The 12,350-nt window shown below is 39.1% G+C and overlaps 1 protein-coding gene across 3 annotated transcripts in view; it reads left to right on the forward strand.

Annotated features, from left to right (window-relative positions):
* The window catches only part of PRPSAP2 (phosphoribosyl pyrophosphate synthetase associated protein 2), a 34,145-nt gene extending 23,378 nt beyond the window's left edge, over positions 1 to 10,767 (forward strand). For all 3 annotated transcript variants that reach the window (XM_039491461.1, XM_039491459.1, XM_039491460.1), the window contains exons 9-12: positions 390 to 538; positions 6,992 to 7,062; positions 9,295 to 9,441; positions 10,097 to 10,767. In XM_039491461.1, the coding sequence (XP_039347395.1) occupies positions 390 to 538; positions 6,992 to 7,062; positions 9,295 to 9,441; positions 10,097 to 10,255 (526 nt within the window). In that variant the 3' untranslated portion in view covers positions 10,256 to 10,767. The remainder of the gene's footprint in view (positions 1 to 389; positions 539 to 6,991; positions 7,063 to 9,294; positions 9,442 to 10,096) is intronic.
* Positions 10,768 to 12,350: the final 1,583 nt, after the last annotated feature.

Below are 12,350 nucleotides of genomic sequence, written 5' to 3' on the forward strand. Positions count from 1 at the left end.
CATTGGGTCTTGGCACTGTGTCCCTTAAACTCATGCCAGAAGTGAAGTAGAAGCGCGTAAGGCAATAATCTTATATGATTTTAACGTTGATTTTTAATTCATGTTGCAGCAGAAAAATGGAAGAAGCAAGATGGTAATCTGAACTTAACGATTAACACTTGTTCTGTTACTTGCAAAGGCTTGAAACACTTGGCAAGACGAGTGCAAATGCTTTCAGGATTATCAAACTTTTCTAAACCCAATGATTCGAAGGTGTCTTCTAGAAGTAGTCCCTGCTTTCTTTCCCTCAGTTGTAGGAATCATTCAATTTTTCCTCTATTTCAGAAGAAAAAAATAGGCTTGTGTTGAATGTTTGGGTTATTTTAAATTTAATGTATTCTTTCCTGCAGGGCACAGTCATTTGCTGAGCGCTTGAGGCTAGGAATTGCTGTGATTCATGGGGAAGCTCAAGATGCTGAATCTGACCTGGTAGATGGTCGACATTCACCTCCTACAGCCAAAAGTGTAGCTGCTATTCATCCCAGTTTGGAGATTCCCAGTAAGTAATTTATGTGTGTGTAACTGCTTATATATTGGGTTTTTCTAACCCATTTGAGGATGTTAAAAAGGGATGGCTGTCAGAAATACACTAGCAAAGAATTACTACAGATACCCTTTTCCTGTGGTTTGCAGCAGTGCAAAACTGTGTGAGTGAGGTATCTTTTATTGACCAACTTCTGTTCTTGGGAGAGACAAGCTTTCGATCTTACCCAGAGCTCTTCTTTAGGTCTGACTGTGTGTCCTGTATGAGTTTGCAATATCTACCCTGACCTGGGTAAATAGACAAGTGAGTTCCTCTGCCTCATAATTTCATTGGTTCATATCTTATACATTACTTTAAGGCTGTTTAGGTTTGATTTATTTAAATATTTATTTTTTGTTAACAGTATATAACTCCCCCCACCACCCCCCAAAAAATCCCCCAAAACAAAGAAACAACAACAACAAAAAACCAACAACCACCACCTCCCAGACAAAAACCCTCTTCTCCCTTCCCTTCTCCGCTTGAGGTAAATAAATCAATTTAGGAAGGTAGCATGATCCAGCAGATAAAGCATTGAATTGTGAGTCAGGAAACCTGGAGTCTGTTCCTGTCTGCCACTGACCCGCTGTATGATCTTGGACAAGTCATTTGCTTCAGGTTCTGCTCATGATTCCTTTAGTTAAAATGCTATGTAAGAGTCAAGTATAATTAAATGGAATTTTTCATGGTGAGAAGAGTATCTGTTAACTGCCACAAAGTGAGAGAAAACTAAACAGCTGAGATGGAGATTTTCCTGGCTGAAAAGATTGCTGGCTGAAAAGAATCCCAAGGAGTGCTCTAGGGTTGTTTATAAGCTAATTTGATATAAAAATTGTGTGTAACAGATAGGGTTTCTACATATGCACAATGCATTAGACTCAGACCCACAAAAGCAAGGGAACACCCCAGACCGCATCTGTAATTCTGCCGCTTCAGCTCTTCTTTCTGCACAAACCTTTCTGCTAAAGTAACTCCTCCCAGTGCTTACCAGTTTTGGATATTTGTTAGAGTAGCAGTTTAATAAAGTGATTAAAGGTTGCCGTCCGTATTGGAGTACAGTTACGGTTTTGTGTATGGTAGCTGTGGTAGTGGTTAGGTGCATTCCTGTGGATGGAAGAGTAGAAGGCATATACTGTAAAGTGGCGTGGCTTAACTTTTCATTTCTTTGCTGAAGTAGTTTTGTCATATGATGTGTGTAGCATCTGTAACAGTTCCACAACATTTTTTGTGTATTATTTTCATAGGCTTTTTAATGTTTTAGTTGGGGTGGAGGGGCAAGATTGTGAGCAAGGTATTGCGGATGGATCTCCAGGGAGTGTGGTTCCTGGAAATGTACTAGAGCAGTGGGTAATGACCACTTTCTCCATTAGAGAGACGAGGTGGATGAGGTAATATTTTTTTCTTTGGACCAACTTCTGTGGGTGAGAGAGAGAAGCTTTTGAGCTTCAGGTCTGAAGAAGACCTCTGTGTAAGCTCGAAAGCTTGTCTCTCTCCCCAACATAATTTGGTCCAATAAAAGATGTTATCTCACACACCTTGTCTCTAATATCCTGCAACTGCCATGGCTGCAACACTGCATAAAAACTTTCTCCATTAACAGCTATGCTTTCTTGTCACTTAAAAACTGATAGGAAAAACATTAGCTTCTGATGGAAAAGATTTTTATCTGTGCTGAAGATTTTGTCAATTTGTCACCTGTTGTGTATAAGCTTTCTGTTATGATGAACAATGGCAAAAAAAAATGACCCTTAGTGCTAAAAATTAGTTAAGGTTTTTTGGTTTTGTTTTGTTTTTTTTATGTAACAGATCTAATAAAGATTCTTCTATTAATTTTGATTAGATAGACCAATGTTTTTAAAAAAATATACCAATTGACAAAAAAGTCAGATTGAAGTTGGTCTGAAATGCATCTGTGGATAAAAATGACAGTATTTATGCCCTTTAGGTTTCGAACATTGAAATTTCACACTGAAAGGCCACCTCAAAAACAGGAAAAACAGAAACTTATGTTCCATTTTAAACTAATCTCAGAATGGAACCTTAACTATGGAGTTGCAATCAGTGTCTTCAAAATTACGACAAATATAACCAGCACTGTGATAAGGTTTAACTTTAACATTTGTATTTTTCTTTTAGCTTGTGTTTTCCCCTTCCCTTTGTAATTGTGGAAAATAAAATTAAATTGAAAATGCACTGAGTAGATGGAGGATGTCAGTTTTAAAAAAAACTTTGAATTTTCTTGCTTTTGTGGGATAAATTTTACCCCTTAACAACCTTTAATATCAGCTAGTTGTTGGAGCTGAGAATAATTTAGCAAAAGGACAGACTGTAAACTTATTCACCAGCAGGTGTCACTGCTATCAGTGAGATCTAAAAGTTTTAGGGAGATACAAACTTACAGAGCAGAAAATAGCCAAAAAAAAAAAAAAGTAAAGATCCCAGATATGCTTAAAGTATGTTTGACTATATGATCCTGTAATGGCTGAAAGCTTTATTTATACATCTGTTTGTCCTTTATATATCAGTTTTGTTCTGTCTCAAATGTGGCAATTCCTTCTTGTAGTCTTCCCAATTCTTGTGATCCCTGTGTGAAGGGTGAGTAATTGTCAGAAGAACATATCATGCTGCTTTCATAGAATCATAGAATCTCAGGGTTGGAAGGGACCTCAGGAGGTCATCTAGTCCAGCCCCCTGCTCAAAGCAGGACCAAACCCAGCAATAGAGCATGTGGTATAAATTAAGGCAAAGCAGCAGCCTTATTTAAAACTGCCAGCTTGAAAGGTTTGCATGGTTTTCAGTAACTGCAGGGCTCTTGGCTCTCGCCACACTGAGCCCACTCTTCTCAAGGTAGCGCTTGCTTTTCTTGTCAGGGTCATTGCTTCCAGAAATGCTGCTCAGCACAGCATAGGACTGATGGCCATTCAGAAGTTGGAGATCTGTTAGTATACATTAGCATTAGGTGCCTGTGTCAGAAATATAGCCCTCTGTACACCTTGTCAGACATCCAGAAAAGAACTTTGAAAAGAATGCAACGGTGCTAACATTTCGACTGAAGCAAGCTGCTGAAGAAAAGGGCAAGTGATCATGTGTGGAAATATTACTTTATGATGCTTTGTACTTCTGCAGCCTCTTTCATCTGAGGCTCTTACAGCATTTTATAGACATCAACACCCAGGATGCTGGGAGGTTTAATTAACTCAGTTTTACAGATGGGGAAACTGAGTTAGAGACTTCTCCAGGGTGCCTCACAAGTCTTTGTGAGAGAATCCAGAAGGGAAAGTGTTTGCAGATCACTTTACATTTACACTGTACAAATGATGAATAGGTTTGGAGTCCTAACAAATAGTCTTGTGCTTTATTAATGAACGCATGCTTCATGTGTACCTGGTCGTTAGATGCGGACTTTTCTGTTAGCAGTTCATTGGAAGGAAACAAATAAAATGTCTTAACATCTCATATTGCATTGATTTGTGTGAGGGGGGGGGTTGATAAAGTTCTCCTTCGAGTGATTATGCACATATACATTGCACTTGAGTTGGAGACTTTTGCCAGCAGTACTCCTAAGTAGTGCATGTACCCCTGCTGTCCTTGTGCTCAGAGCTGAGGGCATAAAAGGGATGTGTTTGCCACCTCCGTCTCAGTTCCTTCTTATCGCTTGTGATGAGAGTTGGAGCTCCCCTGTTGATCTTGACCTATGGTTATCCACCTCAGAAACATTTTTCTTCTTTGTGCGTAGTTAGTTCAATTAGTTTATAGTCTTTCAGGGGTTATTTTGGTTTAAATCCAGGTGATTTCTCCACGGCAATATGCATGTGCAGGTCTGTCATCCCTGTCACAGGCACAAAAGTCTAATTCATTTAGGTGAGTGGTATGTGAGGGACAAATGTCCTATCTGTACTTCGTTCCCCAAGAGGACAGAGAAACAGAGGGATTTCTGTCTTAAGTTTCCTCTTCTGGAACAGGCAATGCATCCCTCTTTAGAGCCTGACCCTGACCACGACAGAGCAGAGGATTCCTTTCCAGGGATTTCCCCTTCAGTGGCCTCTGCTCCAAAGCAGTCTTTGTATGAGCTCTTCTTCCTCACCTATGGCCTCCTCGACACGCTCAAAGCCTTCTGAGGCCGATAGGCTGCACTCCTTTTCTCATAAACAGGTGCTTAAGAAAAAATTCTCTGCTGCCACGTCAGGGTCTGGTTGGAAGCACCGATGCTAGCATTGTCTTTGCAACCACGCTGAACAACAAATGCAGGAAGTTCTGCCCCAGAACAGGTCGCAGTCCAGGTTCTTTGACAGACACCTTCCTTCTCCTTTGGTCAGATCTTCCAGTGTATGTTTTCTCCATCCTCCTAATCCTGAAGGTGATCATGGAGCTAAAAGAGACAAAGCAACTTTAATCCTTGTAGCGCTGGCCTTCCCAAAACAATACTGGTACACTGACCTTACATCAACTATCAGTTTGACCTCCCACAGCTCTGCCTCTGGTTGAGGACCTTCTGTCTCAGAACTGAGCCAAGGAACATATAATGTGTCTGATCTCTGGTTTAGAAATGAGGAAAGAATTTGCTCCCAAAACGTCGAAGCTGGTTGGTGCATAGACGGGAAGGATACAACCATGGGCACTTATGCCACAAATTGGAAAAGATTCTCCGCCTGAATTGAGTCTTGCCAGTAGTCACTGAACACTGTTGAAATTAGACATATATTAGACTTCCTACTACATTTGAAATCTTCTGATCTCTCTATCTGTTCTATAAGGGTGTATCTAGATTCCATCTCCTGATACATCTTCCAGTAGATGGGTTTTGGTTTTTTCGCATCCTTTCGTGTCTAGGGTTTTAAAAGGTCTCGTTTATACATATACTCAAGGGACCTGAATTTAATTTTGTCCTGTTTAATGGGTTCCCCCTTCAAACCTCTAGCAACAAATTCTTTGTAATTGCCATCAGTAAATACAGTGGTTTTGATAACGATTATGTCTGTGAGAAACATGTCAGAGCTTCAGGTGGTCGTAGCAGGACTCTTCTTTCACAAAGACAAGATTTCTCTTAGGCCACACTGTAAGTTTATGCCTATGGCAGTATTTGCACTCCACCTCAACAAACCTATTCCTCTTACAGTATGTTTTCCAAAGCTTCACTGTAGCAAAGCTGAGGAGAGGCTTCATACTTTGGATGTTCAAAGGGTTCTCTCCTTTCATCTGGCCTGAACAATCTTTTAGGTCATCTCTTAGACTCTTTGTAGCCTTTTCTGATAGGCTGTAACTGGCTGCCCTTTAATCTTATCATATATCTCACTGAATGTCTGGCAGTATCAAGCTTTGCTATGATCTCGTAAAGGTTGCGTCTCCTCTGAGAATAATGGCCCATTGCACTAGGGCTAGTTCCACTTCATCAGCCTTCCTGAGTAACATACCAATAGTGGACACATTTGCAAGGCTGCTACATAGACATAAGTACATATCTTCTCTAAACACCATGTTGTCACTCAGGGTTCCTGGGACAGTGTCAGTTTCAGCCAGTCAGTGCTGCAGTCTTCTTTTCAAGTAATCTGAGTCCTAGCCTCTAAGAGAACTGCTGACGAGTGACCTACACTGGAATGTATACGTGCACAATCACTTTAAGGAGAAAAATGTTACTTATCTGTACAGTAACTGTTGTTCTTTGAGATGTCATGCACATACACATTCCATGACCATCCCACATTCCCCACTGCTTTGGGTATTGGATCGGCATATGAAGGAATGGAAAGGGAGATGGCAGCCATGTCCCCTTCGGCTCTGAGCGAGAGGACAGCGGGGACACAGGTGCTACCTAGCGATACTGCTGGCAAAAGTCTCTGATTCCAGTGTATTGGGCACATACACCCCTATAGTGGAATGACTATGTGGCCAACACATCTCAAAGAACAACAGTTACTGTGCAGGAAAGTAACCGTTTTTTCATATGCATTTTACACCATTGTTGAGCCCAGAAATCCCAGTTCCTCCCTAGGAATTGAGTGTCAGCACAGCATTCCTAAATTTTACTGGACAAATTGCACTGCATACAAGACTTAATGGCATGAGTTAGCAGACAGCAAACATATGCCTTTAAGGCACCAGTCCTGCAAATTATTTTATGGGTGGATCCCTGTGCTCATCTGGAACCCCACTGATTTCAGAGGGGCTCTGTGCAGGTGTTTACTCATACAGGGTAACTTGCAGGATCAGAGCCTAAATATTTACAGTGGATATCCTATGTGGAAAGACTCAGTGCCTTGTGCACGAGACTCTGCTGCCTGAGGAAGCAGAGCAGTGATGGTGGAAACAGTTGCTGCTTTGCTTTTATCTATGGAAAAAATGAGAAATGATGACTAGTGCAAAGCAAGAATTTCTTCATTAATTTTAGCATGTACAATTTTTCTCCCTCCTTTTTTAAAATCCTTTAATCAGTGCTGATTCCAAAGGAAAAACCACCCATCACAGTTGTTGGAGATGTAGGAGGAAGAATAGCCATCATTGTGGTAAGTGAATGTTTTGGATCAAAACTCTGATAGCTTTGAATTTAGGAATGTGTGTGTATATTTGTGTGTATCCTTTAAAGTAGGGCTAATTTTGAAGATTTTCTTATTGTATCTAAGCTAAAATTGTCAAACTCCTGAGATGTAAGAGAGCTTGTGGTCACTCTAGTCTTAAATTAAGGATACACAGGGCAAGAATTCAGTGGAAGATCCAATCTTTGTTTTTAGCCTCAAAAATTAATGTCCTGATTCCCAAATATAAGTGAAATCTTTTGAAAGCAACTTGTTTGATTATTTTTTAAAAAATCCCATCACACTCTAGTTCTCTCTCTTTATAATAAGCTTGAAATGGCCTTCCACAAATCTTGCCAGTGTCTTGTTGAAGGGTCATTATTAAATGCTGAGCTGTTGGCATTTAAAACTTTTAACTAGTGCAAAAACATGGATTGTTTGGGTGTTTGCTCACTACACAGACATTCTAAGAACATAAGGAAGACATTTAGGTTGACTCTGGGTTTTCCTAATACCCTTGACAGGCTCTATTAACTGAGGGCAACTGAAATTGCAGTATAAATATCCTTGATTATGGACTTAATATCTCTGTGCCCCTTCAATAAAATGAGTTTAGCAGGTTACTTTACAGGAATAGAGAGGTTAATTAAGATTAGTAAAGTAGTTGAAGATAATTGAGTAGAAGATGTTGCTAAAATACATTGGATTTCTCTGAAGCTTATGCTCAGAATATTGGTGTAATTGTGTGTAGTGGCTCATAAGTTTGAGCAAAATGGCAAGCTGCTCAGCCTTAATGGAAAAATTGCATTTAAGGCCTTTAATTTCAATTTTCTTTCCACTTTCCTAATTTAAATGACCAAGAGAATTTTTAATAACAATTACACACAGGCTGACATTTGAGGGAGTTTAAAAATAAAATGGATCACTCCCTTCTATCTCTCTGAAGTCTTTTTTATTTTTTAATAAAATACTTAAGTGCTGTTTTAGTTCTTGATGATGGTGCCAGTGTAATTTGCTGATGAAAATTTCTGGTGTAACTTCTGAAACTGATTGGTTAATCCAGTTCTTGTACTTTAATAGACTGTCCAGGCACTGCTCCTGTATTAAAAGCCAGGAGGACGTCAGTGTGTTGGGGAAGGCAGAGTGAAGAAAAAAGGGCTGGTTAGAAATTATCTTCCACAGTTAGTTGTTAACAGGGCTGCATGCAAGATATTAAAGGACTAAATATCATGTATAAGAATAAAATGGAAGAAAGGATGGACCAGTTTCTTTGCCATATTAACTAAACTTTGAGTAACAATTGAGGTGATTTGGAAAAGCTTTACATAATGACTGTAAGTTTTGGGGTCCCTGTACCCTGTAATGACTGTAAGTTTTGGGGTCCCTGTACATCATCTTGAATTAATGGTTGTTAACTGAAGTCTTTCCACATCTCTTTAAAATCAAATGTTTTATCCCTTGTTGAATTTCAAAGTTCAAAAATAAAAAAATATTCCAGGTTTTTAACTGTCCTGTGGGAATATTTATTATTGTTTTGTTAGTAAATACATTCTGGGATTATTATTTTTTTAAATGCTTGATTTCTTCCCTTATGCACCCTCCTGGTTACATGACTGAATCTTGCTGTATAGGTTTTAAGAATCCTCTTGTGCTTTAGTGAAGAACACTGCAATTAATTGTCCAAAATACACAGTGATAGACAGAGAAAAGCAGGATCTGGCCCTGATAGTATCTACTGAATGGGTCGTCTGAAACTCTGTCCATGAGCGTTTTCATAAGGTGAAAGCCTGGTAGCTGTACTCTGTTGCATCGTTTCAGAGAAACAAAGTATCATGGATATTAACATTGCAGATCTAGAAGTGCCGATGACGTAAAGACTGATGTTGTTTTAAAAGACACTGGAGAAATTGCATTATTCTTTGGGTTTTTAATATAAAATGTTACTAATTTGAGATTTTAATGTTTGGAGTAACTTTTTCTATAGGGCAGTCTTTGGTGTCATGTTTAGAGCCGTGGCAATTCTCCTCTCCCACACTCTGTTCCTTAACCCTTACTATCTTATATGGTGGCTCACTATCAGTAAATTAATAATATGGTTTGTATGTAGACTAGAGAAATCTACTGCATTGACACCAGTAGAATTACACTAGATCTGTCTGCCTCTGTTGCATGGCCTGTTTGAGGAAGAGTGGAGTCTTCATTGGCCTGGTCTTATTTTGACAGGATGACATCATAGATGATGTTGACAGCTTCCTCGCTGCAGCAGAGACTCTCAAGGAAAGGGGCGCATACAAGATTTTTGTAATGGCGACCCACGGCCTGCTGTCTTCAGATGCTCCCAGGTTGATAGAAGAGTCTGCTATTGATGAAGTAAGTGTGGGCAGGATGGGCTAGCTTCAAAGTTCAGAAGCAAATGAAAATGATGAAAACTCTTCTGAAAATTCAGCCATCTTTAAAATCCCCGCTGGCTTGGCTCCTCAAATTTTTAATATGGATTATTACTAATGACAATATCAATTACAAATTACAGGAACAATACTGTGGCTGTTTGTTCCTGGCTTCACTTTTCAGTACAGATTAAGGTTTTTTAACATATAATTATTCCTTTTTTTCAAGTCTTCATGAATACTTTAGTGATGGGTGCAGCATAATAATAAGAGCCTAGGTAAAGGATTGTCAACATAAGGAGATTCTCTTTAAGTGAAGAGTAATTAAGAGTGCATCCCCTTGTGCGTGTTTGACAGGATGAAGGCAAGGAAGGACTGTTTCTTTAGCATTCGTAGATAGGTGAGTAGGTAGGCATCCAACAGCAATGTATAACCTTTCATAAGGCTATAATCCTGTCAATAAACAGCCACAAAAGGAGATCCTGCTTTGCATCAACCATTTAACTTTCTCGGGATCTGGACAGTAGAACTTGCCTTTTCAAACTCTGATGTGATAGGGTGCAGATCAGAAACTGAAGGGAAAAGGTCAGGGAAAAATCATTTCTACTGTGACGGTTTCTCTCTTTCCCTCTCTCTAGGTTGTTGTAACCAACACAATTCCACATGAAATACAAAAACTCCAGTGTCCCAAAATTAAGACCGTGGATATCAGTATGATCCTCTCAGAAGCCATTCGCAGAATCCATAACGGGGAGTCCATGTCTTACCTTTTCAGAAATATAGGACTAGATGATTAATCTTTTCTTTTTATTCTAAAGAAAAACCAAGGGCCAAACTGGAATTGTATAGAAAACAAGCTGTGAAGCATCATGCTTACCTTAATATTTCAATTGAGTCATTTCTGGTTTTTTTTTTTTTTTTTTTGGTTTAACTTCAAATTTAAACCAGATTTCGAGAGCTATTTTTCTTTGCAGTTTTTGAAAAAGACCCAAACGTTTTCCAAAAAGAGAAAAAAAAAATTGTTCTAGTTGCTTTTAGGTTAGTTGCACTATATATGGAAAACAAACACTTGAAGCAAGAATTTAGCTCATAAACTAAACATTCCTTTTCCAAAGCTGCTTGCTACAAGTGCTTTAAAAAGTTGATAAAATGAAGTGACTGTATAATATTTGCATTTTAAAAGCCAAAAAGGTTGTACTGTTGTATGCAGTTAAGTGACATTTTGTAGAAGTGCTTTTATAGAAAAGCATATGAAATATGCACCTGTATTTATTTTCTGCAACAAAGAATAAAGATTTGTTTTGTGTGAGCTTTTTAAAAAATGTTTATTCGGTAGTTACTTGCATTTCAGAATGTGGCCCTATCAAAAATTGCCATTTGGGGGTGTTGCGATATTGAACAAAGTTGTAAGGTTTGGTACATTTGGTACATTTTCCTTACTAATATAAGCTGAGCATGCATAAACATTTGGGAGGGTAATTGGCTTTATATTGTCACTGCTTTACTGTAAAAGAGCAAGGAAACAAACATATTACCACTTTTTGGTTGAACTGCCATACTTCACTAAGTAGTTTATATGGCACCAGAGGTGTGCAAGGTACTTTACAGACAAGTAGATAGGGCTCATCTACAATAAATATGTACATTATTTATTATTCACTGTCATGGTATCAATTTCTGTTCCATGTCTTGCTGTTGACCAACCTGTTTGTAACTTGGAAGGCTTGGCCTTCCTTAACCTCCATTACCCAGATGTGTGTGTTTCACACACGCTTCGTTAGATCAGTCTGGAGCCATTCATTTGCTGAGTACTCTTTTTGAGTGCTGTTTACAGGCAATGGCAAATAAATATTGCTATGCTTCATTAGCGATGAGTCATTGCGTCAAAAACAAGAAAATAGTGCTGCTTTGGCTTTTTCCAACCTGCCAGTGTGCGAGGAGGGTTGGACTAGAGACAAGCCTGCAAAGCAACAATAGTGGGTTCTGATCTTAGGTTTCAGGCCATTTATATTATGGAATAGAAACACAGGCCTATACCACTGCTTAAATCACCAAGCCCTTGAATTGTGCTGGTACCAGGAGCCTTGAGCAAGTTTGGCATACTCTGGAGGGAGGAGTAATGGTGAGTTTGTACACAGTCAGTTTAGACAATGTATGAAAGTCAGGGAGCTTAAAGGACCCCACAGGTTCTGTTAAGGAGGGAATTAAGGCCATAACCTCTTTGAAAACTCAATCCAGTTTTGGAGATGTGTTCCCAGCGCAAACTCTTGTCTATAGTTACACAGGAATAAACTACATTGCAAGATAATTCAAGCTAGAAAGGTAAGCATTCAAAAGTTAGGAAATGCCAGAATGAAGGTTGCCTGTGCAACTTTAATTAAGCCTCCTTGTGGGTAAGCATTATAATAGTCACTAATTATATGATGACATTTTATCTTTCCCCAAAGGATGGAGCATGGTCAGTCCTGTCACACACAGGTGCTATAACGGGCTTGAACATGCTCAGGGAGGACAGTCTTCAGAGAGTTGTTAAAGTCGCTACTGAGCATGTACAAACTGCATTCTCCTCCCCGAAAAGCTTATAACTTGGCCAAATTCAGGTGGCTTTTCATGGGGATGGAAAAGGCACATTCCTGACATAAAGGCCACTCCTTACCACACTTCAGGTCCCTGCTCTAAAGCATAGGAATGGTAGAACATTTGAAAGAAAAGTTCTCAAGAAATTTTTTACCATGGGCCTAGCCTTGTTCTCAAACAGCTGAACTGCTATGGCTGAAACTTACAAAAACAGTCATGGAAAACTTCAGCCCAAATTGTTAGTATCAGAATTTAGTTTTTATTATTTTATAATTTCCACAGATATCTGTTTATTTTGAAGCATTTTTTTCCTAT

The sequence above is a fragment of the Mauremys reevesii genome, linkage group 10 (assembly GCF_016161935.1).
Source record: "Mauremys reevesii isolate NIE-2019 linkage group 10, ASM1616193v1, whole genome shotgun sequence".
NCBI lineage: Eukaryota > Metazoa > Chordata > Testudines > Geoemydidae > Mauremys > Mauremys reevesii.